General features: G+C 39.3%; 1 protein-coding gene across 2 annotated transcripts in view; it reads left to right on the top strand.

The window, feature by feature from the left end:
• plcb3 (phospholipase C, beta 3 (phosphatidylinositol-specific)) overlaps nucleotides 1-17,185 on the top strand; it is a 109,343-nt gene extending 92,158 nt beyond the window's left edge. For both annotated transcript variants that reach the window (XM_088073885.1, XM_088073884.1), the window contains 23 exons: nucleotides 847-929; nucleotides 1,570-1,654; nucleotides 2,541-2,688; nucleotides 3,164-3,265; nucleotides 3,357-3,430; nucleotides 3,515-3,611; nucleotides 3,889-3,973; nucleotides 4,550-4,674; nucleotides 4,913-5,067; nucleotides 5,153-5,317; nucleotides 5,431-5,530; nucleotides 5,741-5,845; nucleotides 7,097-7,191; nucleotides 7,276-7,417; nucleotides 7,880-7,921; nucleotides 8,729-8,838; nucleotides 9,041-9,150; nucleotides 9,317-9,476; nucleotides 9,692-9,768; nucleotides 10,738-10,827; nucleotides 10,939-10,996; nucleotides 11,403-11,489; nucleotides 11,900-17,185. In XM_088073885.1, coding sequence (XP_087930011.1) covers nucleotides 847-929; nucleotides 1,570-1,654; nucleotides 2,541-2,688; nucleotides 3,164-3,265; nucleotides 3,357-3,430; nucleotides 3,515-3,611; nucleotides 3,889-3,973; nucleotides 4,550-4,674; nucleotides 4,913-5,067; nucleotides 5,153-5,317; nucleotides 5,431-5,530; nucleotides 5,741-5,845; nucleotides 7,097-7,191; nucleotides 7,276-7,417; nucleotides 7,880-7,921; nucleotides 8,729-8,838; nucleotides 9,041-9,150; nucleotides 9,317-9,476; nucleotides 9,692-9,768; nucleotides 10,738-10,827; nucleotides 10,939-10,996; nucleotides 11,403-11,489; nucleotides 11,900-12,214 — 2,610 coding nt within the window. In that variant the 3' untranslated portion in view covers nucleotides 12,215-17,185. The remainder of the gene's footprint in view (nucleotides 1-846; nucleotides 930-1,569; nucleotides 1,655-2,540; nucleotides 2,689-3,163; nucleotides 3,266-3,356; nucleotides 3,431-3,514; nucleotides 3,612-3,888; nucleotides 3,974-4,549; nucleotides 4,675-4,912; nucleotides 5,068-5,152; nucleotides 5,318-5,430; nucleotides 5,531-5,740; nucleotides 5,846-7,096; nucleotides 7,192-7,275; nucleotides 7,418-7,879; nucleotides 7,922-8,728; nucleotides 8,839-9,040; nucleotides 9,151-9,316; nucleotides 9,477-9,691; nucleotides 9,769-10,737; nucleotides 10,828-10,938; nucleotides 10,997-11,402; nucleotides 11,490-11,899) is intronic.
• The last annotated feature ends 654 nt before the right edge of the window (nucleotides 17,186-17,839 follow it).

Raw genomic sequence — 17,839 nt, 5'->3', positions numbered from 1 at the left:
ATTGTGAATTATGTTACAGAATTTTTACAATATTTTAAGCAACTTTTCTCAGTTGTGTTTGTCGTGTTTTTTTTGTTTAACTTTTTTTTTCTTTTTGTTTTGTTTGTTCTGTAACAAAATTTCAGGTAATTTTCTTGTAGTTTTTACTATTTTCTTGCTAATATTTGAGTCATTTCTTCTTTACTTGCTTATTGTTGTCTTCCGGTGTTTTTGAAAGAAATCAAGCAATTTTGCTCAGATTTCAAAGTTTGTATAAGTTATTGCTCCAATATAACATTTACTGTACAGCAGAGTTTTTCCCTTAAATAAATGTCTGTTTTAACTCTTACATATGCCTGGCATCATATAAAAGCAGTTCAGTGAAATGCCAACTCGAGTTGTTTTAGTTTTAACATCTGCCTACAGTAAGTACCATATTTTTATGATTATGGAGGCATTAAAGTCGAGAGGTCCACTTTGTAAATTTACTTGGTTGACATTTATGTGCATGTTATACAGCCCTGACAAGCTGGCATGCATTTTTTTTCTCCCCCAGCTGTTAAAAATCAAAAAATAATTAAGGGACCTTGGTGTGTAGAGATCTTCACCTTGGTGCATTTGTGCAGTTTGGTCAGCAAATTCTTTGTGCAGTGGGTTCAGAAATGCTCAATATGGAGGCAGCAACCACAGACTGAACAAACAGTCTTTACAAGCATTATTATAGAAGGTGGCGGCAGTGCCATACCCTTTTGCCAAAAGCAAAAATCCGCTCAGTATTTTTGGCATTTATTACATTTTTGACCTCTATCTTTTATCATGTACTTAGAGTTAATGTTCTTAATGTTCTCATTCTTTCACTGACTGTAGGAGGTGATCGAGGCGATAGCAGAGAGTGCTTTCAAAACCTCACAATACCCCCTCATCCTGTCCTTTGAAAACCACGTAGATTCGTAAGTTGTGTCACTTTTTGTCAGAACATTGATTCAGATCATCTGCTCTGTCTCAGACTCTATGTATTTTGGTGATAATTTGGTGGAATATGATTTTTATTACTTTCTTTTTATTATAAAGCAGGTGCTATGCTATATAAAGGATGGGAAAGTATCAAAACACCATATCCACAGAGAAATACACTCAGTCCGTATTCAGACACAGTGCCTTCAAACGAGCTGTGAGGACTACTGTTAAGTTGTGATGTCACGACTATACTAGCAAGTGTTGCTACAGTGCTATTGCACTCATTTTGCAGCTACAATGTTTGAGCAGAGACATCAAGAATGCAGATGCAGAAGACCCGTAAACACTGACTTATCAAAGCGAACTGAGCTTTTCGGGAGGGGGGGCTTTAAGAGACAGATGCTAAAACAGAGCGTTTCAGACAGAGGCTGAGGACACGTATATTCAGGCAGACAGTGTTAGAAAAATAAGTAATTTTTGAACATGAAAGCATGTAAACATGTTTTAATTGAAACCCAAAATACAAGTAAGAACCAGAAAATGAACATGACATGGGACCTTTAATGTAAGGGCCAAGTCCCCATGACAGGTTAAAGTTAAGTAGAAACTCACTTGTGTCTGTTGTTCTGTCAGGGCCAAGCAGCAGGCAAAAATGGCAGAGTACTGCAGGACCATCTTTGGAGACGCCCTGCTAATTGATCCTCTGGAGAAATATCCGGTAAGACTGATCGGCAGTCAGTTCTAACATAAGCTTTGCCAGTGTGTTGTGTTTCATTTTCATTGTGCAGTACTTTTTAAAAACACATGACCTGTAATTCATAATACTATTTTAATGTCTGTTTTACTCTGATATGAATGAATTTTGAGTGATCTATTTTGAGTCTCACTGCTGTTTCTCAAGGTCAATTAACAACACAATGACATCCTTTGACTCCCCCGTCATGGAGTTACTCAGCTTTCAAACCATCAAATAGGATCAAATAGCTTGTGATTCCATATTCCATATCCGTGATACAGATTTACAGCCTGTAGTCTTTCTTTTCTGGTGCATACATACAACTTAAAACTGTGCATGAGCCAAACCTCCGTTTATAATACCAGATTTGATCATACAGAGATTTTTGCACCTCTCTCTATACTTGTGAAAAAAGCACACACAGGTTTACATAAATACAAAAATTAAGATGACGTGAAAGCACATCTGTGCTCCTAACACTCTGATTGAGATATAAATGTTTTATTCTAGTATTTTCTGGAAAAGTTTATTGTATATTATAAAGTTTTAAAGGGTTTTCAGTAAAAGTGCATATGAATGAAAGGCATGTTTTGCTGATTAGGAACTCAGAAATGAAGACTAAATTCTGAGAATATATTCACAAAATATATGTAAACCTGCAGCCGTTTCTTCATTGTGTTAATATCCAGTGCAGGTTATCTGGACCACAACATATCTGCCTTTTATCCCTAAAATTTCCTTTTCACACCCTCTGTTTTTTTATCTAGTCAGAGATTAATTGCTGCAAATCATGTTTAATTGATTGAGTCTTGATTAACTACTTTATTCTATGACTTTATTCTGTTCTTTTTTTTAAAATCTTCCTCAGCTTGACCCTGGTCAGCCCCTCCCCTCACCACAAGAGATGATGGGAAAGATTCTAATCAAAAATAAGAAGAAGCACCACCACCACCGACCCTCGAGTAGTGGCAGCATACGACGCAGAGAGCTGGAGGAGCAGCCTTCACCCAACAACGGTGAGCACTTGAATGTCTTGCAGTGGCATGTATCTGGATCTACAGGTTGAAGTCCTCTTACACAGAAATCATGCTATTGGGCTGCTACTAAGTCCCTTTTTCTATGCCGCCTTTGCATTTTTACCCAGAACTAAATGACACAGCATTATGCCGCTCCAGTGTGTGATCTGGAGCATCTCTGTCCCCCCTTTCTGTGATCATACCTTTTACAAAAAACGGCAAGGTGACATTATGGTGCAATATTTTCCGCCTTGAATAGGCAGTGTAAAAGGGGCTTCGGATTGCATTGGTGATAATGATGCAACCAATGATGCAGCTTCTGCAGTGTGTGAATGAATGAAACCTGTATAGTCTTTTGCCATGCTGGCACATGGCTGAAAGCTACAATGCCACCACACATGTTTTAAATTAAGTGAGTATATGCCATCTATTGCACATAAATGTTAACACATTGAGTTTGCTGTTACGTGTGTAGACTGCCCTCTGACAGACGGTGAGGGAAGCCAGCTCTTATCTAACGGGGAGGAGAAGCTGGCTGAGAGGATGGTCAAAGACTCTGAGCCTCGCAAATCCATCGGTAGGTTGTAGAAGAAAATGGATGTGTGGATTATAAAATCGGCCATTGTGCTGCACAGTGGGTTTTGTAACATATGTATTACATGGTGCAGGAGGTGAGGGGGAAAGTGAGGAGGACGAGGAGGACGAACCGACAACAGAGCTAAAAAAGCCGAACTCCGACGAGGTAAGAGCCACACAGGAGCAGAACTGACAGTGTTTGACTGACTGATGGGCTGATTGATGGATTAGTGCTATCTGCCTCCCTCAGGGTACAGCCAGCAGTGAGGTGAACGCCACAGAGGAGATGTCGACTCTCGTCAACTACATCGAACCTGTCAAATTCAAGAGCTTCGAGGTTGCAAACAGTAAGTGTGTGTTTGAGTGACAAAGAGACGTCCTGACTTTGTGTGCAGAGAAGATATGAAGTGAAAGAGTGTGTGTGAGGGGGGTGGACAAGCCTCGTTAGTTTTAAGCACTGCTCCCATCTAGCTCATTAGGCAGACAGGCCGGCTGTTTGGACTCATTTGTGGTTAATGATCAGTCTTGTCATGCAGACCTGATGCACATAGATTATCCTAATCAATTCCTGTACCTGTGTCGGTCTTTTTGAGTTATTTTTGTCACTGTCTTTTTGCCCACCAGAGAGAAGAAAGTTCTTTGAAATGTCCTCATTTGTGGAAACAAAAGGCATGGACACTCTGAAGAGCTCCCCCATCGAGTTTGTCGAGTATCCCTGGAAGCTTGTCATTGCTCGAAAATTTGAGATTGTTTTTGTGCAAAATTTTTGGTGTGTCCAAATACCTGTTTTTTGTTGGAACTCGTTGACAGCAAGGAAAAGTCTTCAAAGCTGAACTAAAAGGCATTGACTTTTGACCTTTAGGGGAGACACTGCAGGTGTATAGGGTAAAACTTTTAACTTATAGATGCATGAAGACAGTTATTTTTGTATTATATATTCTCTGAAAATATATATTTAAATATCCAAGTGAGGCTTTATCTAATTGACTAAACACTTCTTGCATAAATTTCCAGAACAGAAATCTGAACCAAAAATAAACACCTAAATGTGTATTTTGTTTTCTTTTCCACTAGTCTGAAATAAGACATGAAAAGTAAGCAAAATGGCCCAAAAATCTTTAAATTGACCAGTGCATGACAAATCTGTTTTCACCTGTAGTGTCTCCTCCAACATGTAAAAAATAATATGTGCCTTTTATATGCTGCAATTTACAACATCTAAAAAAGGGTCAGTGCACACACATGTCACATATACAGTGTTTGGGTCTTAACAGCACTCCTCCAGGTACAATAAGAATCAGCTGAGCCGAATCTACCCTAAAGGAACCAGGGTGGACAGCTCCAACTACATGCCTCAGCTCTTCTGGAACGTTGGCTGCCAGATGGTGGCGCTAAACTTTCAGACCCTCGGTGAGTCCTCTCATTTTGCCTGCCTTTGGTGTTTAATCTAGGCCTAAAAAGTATAAAGCATCCACAGAACCAACAGAAACATAAATAAAGTCTTAAGTTTTGCTTTCTGTTACAAGTCTCCTTAGCCTTATAAATAATTCATAACACAGGGCGGTGAAGTTAATGCATCTCAGTATTTATCCACCCTAAATCCTTTTTTCTTTTCATCCTCCTTCATCTCTCTATTCCTCTGCACCAGACCTCCCTATGCAGCTGAACATGGGTGTGTTTGAGTACAACGGCCACAGCGGCTACCTGCTGAAACCTGAGTTTATGAGAAGGACAGACAAACACTTTGACCCTTTCACGGAAAACATAGTGGATGGGATCGTCGCCAATACTGTCAAAATCAGGGCAAGGATAAAATATCTTCACAAATCCACATTGAAATTCTTTTTAGAGCTGATAAAATAAACATGTATATTTTCACATCCACCAGGTGATCTCAGGCCAGTTCCTGACAGATAAAAAGGTCGGCGTGTACGTGGAAGTGGACATATTTGGACTCCCTGCTGATACAAAGAGGAAGTACAGAACCAAAACATCCAATAACGGGAACTCGCTGGACCCTGTGTGGGATGATGAGATGTTTGTGTTTAATAAGGTGCACATACCAGAATTCTGATATCTTTCAAAGTGTTCTCTCATTGTTCATTGTCTGTCCTGTAAACTCTTAAATTCCTTGTAAATTTCCCCCACACCTCTGTTTCCCTTCAGGTGGTTCTCCCTACACTGGCCTCTCTGAGGATAGCAGTGTTTGAAGAGAACGGCAAGTTTATTGGACACCGGATCCTTCCTGTGTCGGCCATTAGACCTGGTCAGTACACACATATTAACACCCATGAATACACTCCTAATGTCAAGCATTTAGAAAAGACTGCTTGTAACCAAAACAATGTTCTGTGTGTTGGCACACAAGTGGAGTTGTTCATTCATTTACATGCTGCTGTACCTTTAACTGTCCAGCTCCAATGGACAGTATCCATTTATTTATTTATTTATTTCCTCCCTTCTGTCTCCCTTCAAGGCTACCACTACATCAACCTGAAGAATGAGCTGAACCAGCCCCTCCTGCTGCCCTCTCTGCTGGTTTACACTGAGGCTCAGGACTACATCCCTAATGAACACCAGGGTAAGAACAGCACAGTAACAACAGCATTTTTACTGCAGCTTTGCACCACACAACCAACTTGACTCTTTTTACTTGATTAACTTTAAACTTACAGCCTTAAAGTAATAGTTTGATAATTTGTTAAACACCTCTACTTGAGTTGTCAATGTCAAATCCTTATCCATTACCTTTAGCTGACTATTTGAACAATTTTCTATGACTTTTAGCTTACAATGTCAACTTCTCTGCTTGCTTACTAGTTTCAGCAGTGGCTTGTGGTACATTAAGGCCACAATTGTGAAATATAGGCTTTCATGAAGAGTCGTTTGTTTTTCTTTGTTACTCTCTCATACATTTTTATGTGAAAAAATAAAACTTTTACCCCGTTAAATAAAGGATATGAATGGCACATATAATTATAATTTATGACTAATGAAAACGTGCTGCACGCAGTCTTTGTGTGCAGAGGGGTATACTTTTGTGTGTAATATGTTTGGATTTTCCCTGTGACTCATGATTGATCATTAAAAATAGCTCGATCTGGGGCAGGGAATTTTACAAGAAACTTTGCCAGATTGGGTGATTTTCCACCCAATTTGGCAGCGTTAGGATGAATTATATCCAGGGGAAAAATGATTCTGGGTTGGTTGACAAAACATAAAAAACATTAAAACAAAACCCAGCCAAAATACAAGCCAACTATAGTGCCATAGCACCACCTAGTGGAAAAATAACGCCATGCTAGTGGTTGTCAGGCCATTTTAACAGCATTACAGTGACTTTAAAGGCATTTTGAAAAATGTGCTTATTTGTTTTCTTGCCTAGAGTTACATGAGAAGATTTATACCTCTCTCATGTTTGTATGGTACAAAAGAAGCTACAGTCAGCAGATGGTTCGCTTAGCTTAAAATAAAGAAACAGCTACAATGACTTGAGACTAGCGAATTAATTTAAATTTTGACCCAGTAAATCACGGAACAGTATTAATAAAAAAAAAAACAAAACTTGGTCTCAGCTAGGTAAATACACTTTGACAGAGAAATCTTCAGAGACTTAAAGTAGCCCTATGCTGCAAATCAATTTCCCTCCGTGATTTTAAAGTTAGTGAAGCACCTTTAGTTGGAAAATTATCTTGAGGATTTGCGTGTTGACTTGGACTTTACATTATCCACTTTAAAGAACTTGATCCAGAATATATGAACTTGTGAATATCTGTGACATTCAGGAACTTATTGTTTTTGTTTTTGTGTGTTTGCATGTGTGTATCCTCAGAGTACGCCGAGGCTCTGACCAACCCCATTAAGCACATCAGTCAGTTGCACAAGAGAGAGACACAGCTGGCTGTTCTCATAGAGGACAACAGTGAGGTAAGACACATCTGTGCATTGGAAAGGTAATCTAAACCCAGACTCTCAGTCACTCAAACTCATCCTCCTGTTGCTTTTTCCCAGCATGTCCCCAACCAGCCCAAAGAGGGAGAGACAAAGGGAGAGTGTGAAGTCATTCCAGGAGGTCGTCTTCCCTCCCCCTTCCATCCCCTCCCCCCCTGCTCATTGGATGAAGCCCCTGACATCCTCAAAGTACCTGCACCGGGTAGAGACATCCACAAATGATACATACACAGCCACAAATGTTGTCTCAATGTCTACATTTAACACATGCAAATACATACACCTCTCATTTATCTCTAAAGGCTGTTATGGTAACATGTGCATTAGATTTCTGCTGCACCTGCATCAGAGCAGTGGGTCATCAGTTTTGGTTGTGGAGCAAATTTAGCAGCCAGAAAGTTTCTACATTGTATCAGCTTTTTGAAAATGTGACTTTTTAGAAAACCCAGAGGTAAAATGTTATTAGCATAAAATGAACTGATACGATAAACTTACACCAAAGCCTTGCACACTGTTTTGTTCATTGCATTAGGCACAGTGACTTCTCTGCCATGTGTGTCCAGTTCATTTTTCCATCATCCATTTCACACATACTGTTTGTGTGCTTCTCCTGTGTTTCTGTGTGTGTGTGTGTGTGTGTGTGTGTGTGTGTTTGTGTGTGTAGTACAAAATCAGAAGGAAGACCTCATTGCCACAGTTCTGGCAGGTAAGGTCATTCCAGCACATTCATTTCCATACTCAAATAAGTGAAATCATTTGTGTGCCTCTGTGCTGTTGATAGCCTAAGCCCGACCCATTATGTTTTCAGGTGTTTATTCGAATTTGGGGTCACAGGTCAAGATCACTGTGACCTTTCATCTGTCTCATTCTCATTAAGGCAATATCTCAAGAAGGCCTCGATAAAATTTCCCTAAATTTGGCACAAACTTCCACTTGGACTCAAGGATGAACTGATTACATTTCGGTGGTCAAAGGAAAAGGTCACTGTGACCTCACAAAACATGTTTTTGGCCATAATTCAAGAAGTCAAAATGATAAAGTGGTGACATTTTATATCCCATAGGTCACAGTGACATCATAATGTTCTGCAAAAACACTTTTCCAAACCATTACTGAACGTCATACCTCAGGAACAGAAGGAGAGACATTCGGTCAGAAATTCAATTGGTGACACTAATCTTAGGTGTCCAGCTTGAAACTGTGCTGATTGTGTAGATCTTCTGTGCTGCCGGGGGGGAAAGATGTGTGTGAAGCATCCACATTTTAGACTTCTAATAGCTTCTTTGCAGCATCATCCATTTTTGAAGAATTGTCAGCTTTCAAGGCCTCAAATGAATCTGGACCGACAGATGTACACTGTGACTTGAAAATGACTGGACAGTGAAGGCATTGAACTGCAAGTTGGACAAAGTTGGACAAACAAGAAGTGGCTCGTTGCCAGCTACATGTAAAGTTATAAATTACGTTAATGATTGACCATAATACTGTCTCTCTCTTTCTGTCTGTCCCTCAGACGTCCAGGTCCATTCTATAGAGGAGCTGAAGCAGCAGAAGAGCTATTTGAAGCTGCTAAAGAAACAGAGCAAAGAACTCAAAGAGATGCGTAAGAAACACCTCAAGAAGGTACATTCACTGACAGAATGGAAACACTCATATTTCAATCCATATGTATTTGTTTTTTTTACTCCACATGCTGAAGTGATTTAGCTTTGCAAAGAAACTGGATGTGAAATGTTGACTATGTTGGCACAGATGCAGAATAATCAATTTGTTTTGCCCGTGTGCTGAAAAATAAATTGCTTTGTGCTTGTTTGTGTGTTTGAAGGTGTGGAATCTGAGTAAGGAGCAGAAGAGTCGGAGTAGCCAGCTTCAGTCTGACACCCAGAGGAAACGCAGTCAGATGGAGAAACGACTTAGTCGTAGCATCAAGAAAAAGTAAGTATGGATGGATTTATGGAAACAGTGGAGAAAATCTTTAAAATTACTAGTAAATAAAGAATGGAACCATTCGATGGAAAACCTGGATAGACTGATGACTTAAAGACAGATAGATGAATTAAACTGGTTGATTAAATGTTTGTGTGTGTGTGTGTGTGTTCAGTGAGCCCTATGAGCCGGTGCAGCGTGAGCTGAAGGCGTTGGATCAGGAGCTGGAGAAGCAGACGGTTCAGCTGAGGGAATGGCAGATGCAGGAACTGCTGAAGCTTCGACAGCAGCTTCACGGGCTGGAGAAAGAGAAGCAAAAAACACACCTGCAGGAGGTAACAGCACACACCTGCATATGAACAGATCAGTGAGCCCCCTGCACACTTATGCATACTCAAGGTGACACACACCATATCCTCCCACGAATTCTTAAATACACACACACACACAGAGTTCATCATTAGATGACCTCTAAGAAACTTTGTGGCATTTTTGTACATCTGCACCGTGATTCGCTGACAGGTCATCATCTGCTGCGGTGTGTTTTTAGGCCTTCCGTAAGTTAAAGGAGACGGCCCATGAATGCCAAGCAGCTCAGCTGAAAAAGCTCAAGGAGACGTGTGAGAAGTAAGTGCGGCCCTTTCACCTTGCACTGCCATATAAAAGAAGCTGGGACAGAAGTTACTGCCAGAGTGACTTTCTGCGTTTAGTTGCTACTGTGGAATAATTTAAGGAACAGTGTGTCAGATTCAGGTGGTTATATTGGCAGACATGGAATCCAATAAGTATGTTTTTTTAAAGTGTATAATCACCTGAAAATAAGAATCTTAGTGTTTTAGTCACCTTGGAATGAGCTGTTAATATCTACATGGGAACATCGCCATTATGTACGACCATGTTTCTACAGGAGCCCAGAACAGACAAGCCAAGTACTGGCTCTAGATAGGGCCATTTGCGATTATGTTTTCATATCAGCCACTTTAACGAATAATACTTTCACAATGACCGGTGTCGGAAAAACACATTTCCTTTAATGTGAAACTGCTTAATTCAGAGTTTTTATTGCTTTAATGAACTGTGTCACTGTGCTTTTAATCGCTGTGATAATTCAGCTCTGTAAAAACCTCCTGGATGTCTGGATCTTAAGTTACTGGATAAAATACGCGAACACATGTTAGCAACTACACTGATTTTTAGCATGAAACTGCTTTATTTCTTGTTTTTACAAGTTATATCATGGGATTCGTTTGTTTTGGAGAGGAAGAGACTTCTGTGGATGATTCGGCTCCCAGTAAAAACCTCCTGAAGAATATTTAGTGAAGGACATCTGACTGGGAGACGTTTCAGCTGGTTGCAATCTGCAGTCCTCCCCAATAGATGGCACTAAATCCCCCTAAATCTTACACTCTTGACTTTTAAGTCTTAGTTTGTGCTAGTGTTATATTGGTTTTTAAATTTTATATTTAAAGTTTCCATTGTTACACCATGTGATGTTAATTCCTGGATGTTGCATTTACGAGATGTTTTCTTCACTAACATTTTTAAAAAGTTTGCTATGAAATATGCAGTGTTTTGTGTGATGTAACTGTGTTACAGGGAAAAGAAAGAGCTTCAAAAGATCCTGGACAGGAAGCGACAAAACAGCATCAGTGAAGCCAAGAGCCGTGACAAAGACAAGGCTGAACTGTAACGAACTTGTTCATCAGATCTTTGGGCAGTCAGACTTTATTTTAATTCCTTCTTTCATGCTTTTTTTTTTTTTTTTTAATTTTTTTTTCCTCCTGTGCATCTTTGTAGGGACCTGAATGAGATCAACAGGAAACATATTCAAGATTCTGTCTCCTTAATCCGCGGGGTAAATATCCACTCTAACACACACACGCGCGCACACACAGACACACACACACACACACACACAAACACTCTTATCACCAACAGTCGTTGAGGATTTATCAACTTTGTAGTGCATTTTTCTGCCATTGTCATCAACTTTACTCCACTCTTCCCACACATTATCTTCTTTTCCCTTCCTCCGTTGTTTGCCTATCGTTTGGCCTCCTAATCCATCCTTCTCTTCTTCCAACGCTTTCCTTTTTGACCGGTTTCTCCTAAAATCCTCTCTTACATACTCCTTTTCATCCTGCGTCTCTCATCTATTTCCATTTCTTCTTCCCTTCCATTCCTCTTTTTTTCTACACGATACCCCTTTAAACCTTTCTCCTATTTACCCTTTCCTTCCGAAAATGTTCCTCACCCTCCAGCTGGAGGAGGCTCAGACCAGGAGGCAGGAAAAGCTAACGCTGAGGCAGCGTGAGGTGCTGCAACACATAGATGATGAACTTCCACAGGTGAGCGAAGAACACATCGACTCACGCACACACATAAACCCTTTGCGACGTAGCGCAACATCACTTTTGTGCTACATTCAGGTGCCTTTCACAAGTATTTTTAATCTTTGAACTCTATATCATAATTCAATATTTAAATTTATTTTCCGAAATTATTATATTTATAAGCCCTTTTTCAAGGTCATTTCCTTGTTTATTTTTTTCTTTTTTCCCCTTTTTAATATTCATTTTCAGATAATTTTCCTCTACTTTTGAGTACGTTCTTGCAATTTTTGGGGTAATTTCTTCTATAGTTGCCCATTGCTTTCTTCCCATGTTTATTTAAAAAGACATCAAGCCCCCTTGCTCAGGTTTCAAAGGGTTAAAGCGCTTGAATATTTTCTAATATTTTCCTGGTGTTTCCTGTGCAGCTCCAGTCTCACTTGGAGAGGGAACTGCAGCAGGAGCATCAGAGATTACCAGAAGAAATCTGCCAGCATCTTCAGCTGGAGCTCCAGAACAAAGGTCTCAGAAAAGACGCCCTGTTCTCCCCCTTGTCCAATAACAGCAGCCCCAGCCCGAGCTCCGGCTCGGGCCCGCCCTCCAACTGCTCCACGCCGTCGTACCCGTCGACGCCCAATCGTATCACCTGGAACAGCATGGACAATATCACGCCCTCATTGGCCGATTCCACTTCCTCGTCCACTACTCCCGTCCTATCGGAGGCAGAAATGTCGTTCAGTTAGAATTACTATTTGTAAAAAAGAAAATACATACATTCAGCTGGGGTCTATAATGATTATAATGTGGGATATTAATGATATTAATTATTTACTAATTTTATTCCTTTTTTTATTATTACAACAGACTTTTTTTGTTCTTGTCTACAGAGCTATATTATTTTTTATTTCGCTATTTTTGTCAGATGCACATCATGACTTTTGTTTGAAGATTTCATAAGAATCATAACCAAACTTTTTTTTTTTTACATTTTCTTGTTTCTTTATCCTGTTTTTACTGTTTTATCGTTTGATACCTTTTTTCTTAGCATAATTTACATGTTTGTCTGGTCAGTAAGTGTTGCTATGGTCTCATGACACCATGAGCTTTATGTTCACACTAATTTTGCTAAAGCATTCAGTTCGTGACAGCTTTAAAGGGATAGTTTGGATGTTTTGAAGAGTGTTTGAGGTACTTATTCATAGTCAGTATATTACCTACTGTAGATGTCAGTCCGCACGCCTCCAGTTAGGTAGGTACTGTAGGTAATACACTGATTGTGGATAAATACCTAATACTACTCATACTTAAAACAATCTGAACTAACCCTTTAACTTCTTTTTGACACCTTTTAAAAGCTTTTAAAAAGTTTAGAGAGGAGCAGGGTTAGAAACTGGCTGCGTTTGTAAAGGAAAACTTAACACACAAACAGTTGGCCCACGCAATGACCAAAAAATTTTATAGCAACGTTAGACAAGGATTGCACCAGATTTCCTCATCTTCTACAAAAAGATGAGGAGATATTTAAAAACCCTTTTAGCGAGTAAAAATGTTCAAGGTTAGAAAAGCATTTGCCAGAGTTGAATGTTAAGTAAAAAGGGCAGAATTTTTTAATACTTTGAAGAAACATAAAAGGTTTAAAATTTGAAGTTTTAGCTGTAATTGCAGTAGTTGACCAGCAAGTGGTGCTGCAGCCTCAGCTGTTCATTTGAAATTGGTGGTTTGAGCCTTTCATTCTTCCAGCCTGATTATCCTATTATACTGTACCCCGACACACGCCCACTCACACACCTGTCTCGGCAGGATTTGCTGCGTCACTGGTCTGGTCTCCGGGATAAAGTCTCTGGCCTTTAACCTCCGATCAAAATCCAGCCAAGGTTGCATGGGGGGCGGTCAGCAGACATCCATCTGGCTGGAAAAAAAAAGTGTGTGTGTGATTGAGGGTAAAGAACGGAAGGTTTTAGTGACGTAACACATGCGCGCACACACACACACACACACTCACCCGACACTGTATTTTCTACTGAGGCTTCTATGAAACTTTTATCCACACATAGTGGTATCACACACACACACACACACACACACACACACACACACACACAGACACAGTTTATTGGTTTAGTGGCCAAAAGCTTTTAAATCCTCATCCCATCCAATCTAACCCCATATGAAAAGCAGCACACACACAACACATACGTTAGGAAAGAACCTCAATAATTTCAGAAATATCTCAGATTACTGAACTCTTTGTGTGTGTGTGTGTGTGTGTGTGTGTGTGTGTGTGTGTGTGCTTGTGGCCAGAAGTTAATCTCTTGATGAGACATCTGCTCTTTCCTTCTTAATGGAAAGAGTCCGCTCAGTGTGTTTTTTGTGTAAGAGTCCATGTTTGTTGCCGCGGTTAGTTTGCCACTTTCGCAGCCTACAGGACATTGTAGAGGATACTTTAATAGCAACGTTGTTGTAGGATGACGACTTAAAGCTGCACTATGACATTTCAATGTATAAAATGCACTCGTAGTTGGAGTCCGAACCACCAAATGTGGCAAACATGAGGGTATTTATTCACGTTCAAATGGTAACACTGTAGATTTGTTCAGTTTAACATATTATTGTTATAGTGTAAGATAATGTGTTAAGAAGCTTTAATTTCACTGAAGCCTCAAAATTCAAAGAGTTACCTCTTATTGCCATTAGGGGCTATCATGTGTCGCTCTAAAAAACTGTGTTTCCAGAATTATCAGTGGGCATAAAAACAGCTTATTTAAAATAGTTCCCTTAGTTTGATAGATAATCAATTTATGCCAAAAATTGAATGTTTGAACGGTACTTTACGTTAAAATTTTGTGTTTTTGTCCATCAAATTCCCCCGCTCTTTATTTTGATCCATTACTGGAGACTTTTTTTTTTTTACAGCACAATGTTTCTTCTTTCTCGTCTTTTCTGCTTTGAGGGGTAAATGATGGCACTCTGTGTATATGTATTCTGTGTATATGTTTAGTTTTATGTGAATTTTACTACTGACCACAAGTGCTGAAGAGGGATGGAGGTCAGGAGAGGTAAAGGGGGGGTTGAGGGAGGAAACGAGTTAATTTAATTTCTACTTTTTCTCAAGAAAAAGATTGTTTGTTTTTTTTAGATGAGATTCAGCGGTTCCTGTTTTCTTCTCTCCCACCTCCCTCCTTCAATGAGCACTGGCTGCCTGTCTGTCTGATTATTCCCCCTCACACACACGCCTTTGTAAACTATCACCTATTTAAATGGAATTTTAACAACGTTTTCTTTTGTGGTTATTTAAGTTTTTATTGACGGAAGAAAGGGTCTATTAATTAACTAAATTTTACAGAGTGTATATCAAGCGCACATCTATATTAATGTGCCTGAAATCATCATAGAGTCAATAATGGTTATGAATTGTTGGTTTAACTTATAGGTGATTATTATGACAGCAACAACAACATATATCTGCTGGGGTCAGCAGTTATCAGCAAGTCTGATAATCAGTCAGTCACAGGTTGCCAGCCTGTCCACCGCTGGCTGTCCTGCACTGCATACCGTATGTCAATGTTTTTGCTCAGCTATCTCATTTTTGACACTAATGTATACAGTGTGAGTATTTACTTTACGCAGTGGAGACATGGTGAAACAGCCACCGGTCCTCTCAAATCAAAAGGTTTATTTACTAAGAGAGTCGATATATTCCTCGCACGCTGTCTGCTTTTAGGGTCGAGGCGGTCCAAGCCAGTCCAATTTCAAGTACTCACACTAACTTTTGTAAGATTTGTATATTACTATCAGGTACGCAGAGGTTTTTTCAATCTCATTAGCATCCAATTCTACCAAAACCCCTTTCTGTTGAAACTTTTTTGTATGTTTTTTGCATCAGTTTTACGAGGATTAGTGGCAGTTTGCGAAAGAGTCATCAAGCACATTATGACAGCTCCACAAGAACGTTTTTTTTATTTGGTACTTTCCTCACAGATGCTGATGTGTGAGGAAATTGAGTGATAGAAGTCAAACATTTAAGAATAATATGTCTATTGTTGAACATTCTCCAAGAAAATTACCAAAAATGAGTATTTCAAATGTTTAAAGTTGTTTGACTTGTAGATTATTACTCCACATTTTTTTCGCATTAGTGTCTCTGGCAAATCAATAGAGCAAAAGTTCTATACCTTTTCTCATTAGTAATGCTGTTTATGCCAAATTCCTAACCTACTTACAACTTTTAAGTATGTAACTTAAAAATAGTAATATCAGGACATTTTTGCCAGCAGGAGTGAAAACTAGTCATCCTTAACATTTGTCGTGTTATGTTTTTTTTTGAGTGATGAAAACAATTTGAGAACAAATTTCTTTCTTGGCGACTATCATGTTTTTTCCAAAATGATGTACATATTTCAAGTTGTTCTATTATCCCACATAGCTTGAAAATTAGTAGCCTACCAATAATATCCGTAAATGAGAAAAACTAAATCTTCCAAACAAAATGCCCCCATACTCCCCGACTGTTTACAACATCTGGCTTTGCAATAAATGTCAATGAGCTTTTTCAGCCCTGGATCGTTAGTTAAAGTTAATTGATTGGTAAAATAACCAAAAGACCTGTAATTTGAAAAGACCTCTAACCTTAATTGTTTTATGTTATATCTGAGCTGCTGATTGACGTTAAAATGAATGCTGCACTGTCATTTATTAACAATGGAAGGAATGATTATGTGTAGTGTGAAAGGGGTCGCATGTAGTGACGAATCCACTCATCACATGACTCTGCAGTTCCCCTCAGTTCAGTTTTTGTCACTGTGATAACCCAGCATTACTTAATACACTACGTGCTAAAGCAGTACAGCGTGCACTGTACACACAGTGCTATTTAACAGCCGTCAACTCACAAAAAACTATACAAGTCCCTTAAAACATCATTATGAGGCAAGATATTTGGATATCAGCTTTTGAATCTTTATTGACTTCAAGTGTTCACAGTAAAAAGACCAACATCAGTTCTCTCGTCTTAAGTACATGCTTAGATTTGGCCGGTGCAGCTTTGGCACACACACAGAAAGAGAGAGAGGAGAAAAAAGTCAGTGTGCTAGTGCCGTTAGCCACTTTCCTTCCCACCAGAATGGAGCCTGGGGGTTGTTTCTTGTCAGCTGTGAGCTTTAACCTCTGTTATTTCTGTCCTTATTTATGTTGAAAACACTCATTTAAACAGACATGCACAATATCATACTCTGACACAAACACAGCAGCGTACCATTAGACATGATGCTCACTTCAGCATTACACGCACACAAACACTCCTTGACTTTGCTCTTATTAGACATTTGGTGTGACTAGTCCCCCTCAGGCCCACCCTGAGGCCTCTGGCTGTCGTGTCTTCTCCCACTCTCTTGTTCTTCCTCTCCCTAACCCACTGTCCCATTTCCCTCTCTTCAGTTTCACCCAATAATGAGACCATGGTTTACTTTTTGGACTAGTGAAACTAATTAAAAGCAGCAGCCATGTACACTTGTACACTTCAGATCGTGGAAAAAAAAGCATGCAATATAAATTAGACGAGATGTGTAGTGAGTTTTGTTGACACTGTATATGTGTATATGTCTGATATAAGGGAATACTATACAATGATCCAGATGTAATATTTTATTCATAGTTAATATAAAGTGGATGACTGAAAATTCAGTAATAAACTTAAAACTTCCTGTTACAGAGCTTAACCTCGGCTGTTTTGTGTGTGTGCATGCAGGCAGGCATGAGGTGTTTAAACAGATTTTTTTTTTTTGTGCTTTTTTTCAGATCTTAAGATCACTGCAAATTTTTCATCTTTGCATTTTGTTATTTTTTGTCATGGATGTGTTTGTGTTTAAAGTGAGTGCACTGTTTATCATACACATGAATATGCAGTGCCGGTGTAGTGTGCAGATTTATTTTGTGATTGGTGTAGAAGCACATTTGTCCAACAAGTCTCAGAGCAGCTGATGCCGAGGTCATGCGTTAAATTCCTTAGATTTTGGTGGTCAGAGGTCAGAGTGATGTGCATTTGTCGCATTCTTATGAATGCAATATCTGAAGACCTATGAACACCTAGAGGGAAGTATTTACAATTTGGCACAAACATTTAAGTCAAAGACATAGATAATTCACTGGCCGCTGTTTCAGACTTGCCGCAATGCATTTTTGTGAGTGCCATAATGGGGAGGTCAAGATCTGCTAGTAAATACATGTGTATTTAGAGATACAGATTTCACCACAAAAATGCCTGTAACTCGCTGAGCTCTGAAGTGATTGTCATGAAATTAAAGTTAGATTAAATTTACAGTAGCAGAGAATTCAAATACTGAAGTATGTGCCAGTACCTCAAATTTAGAATA

Source organism: Plectropomus leopardus, chromosome 23 (genome assembly GCF_026936395.1).
Source record: "Plectropomus leopardus strain MGB_pleo_1.0 chromosome 23, ASM2693639v1, whole genome shotgun sequence".
Taxonomy (NCBI): Eukaryota; Metazoa; Chordata; class Actinopteri; order Perciformes; family Serranidae; genus Plectropomus; species Plectropomus leopardus.
Note: the sequence above shows the minus strand (reverse complement) of the source record. Positions and strands in the feature narration are given on the sequence as shown.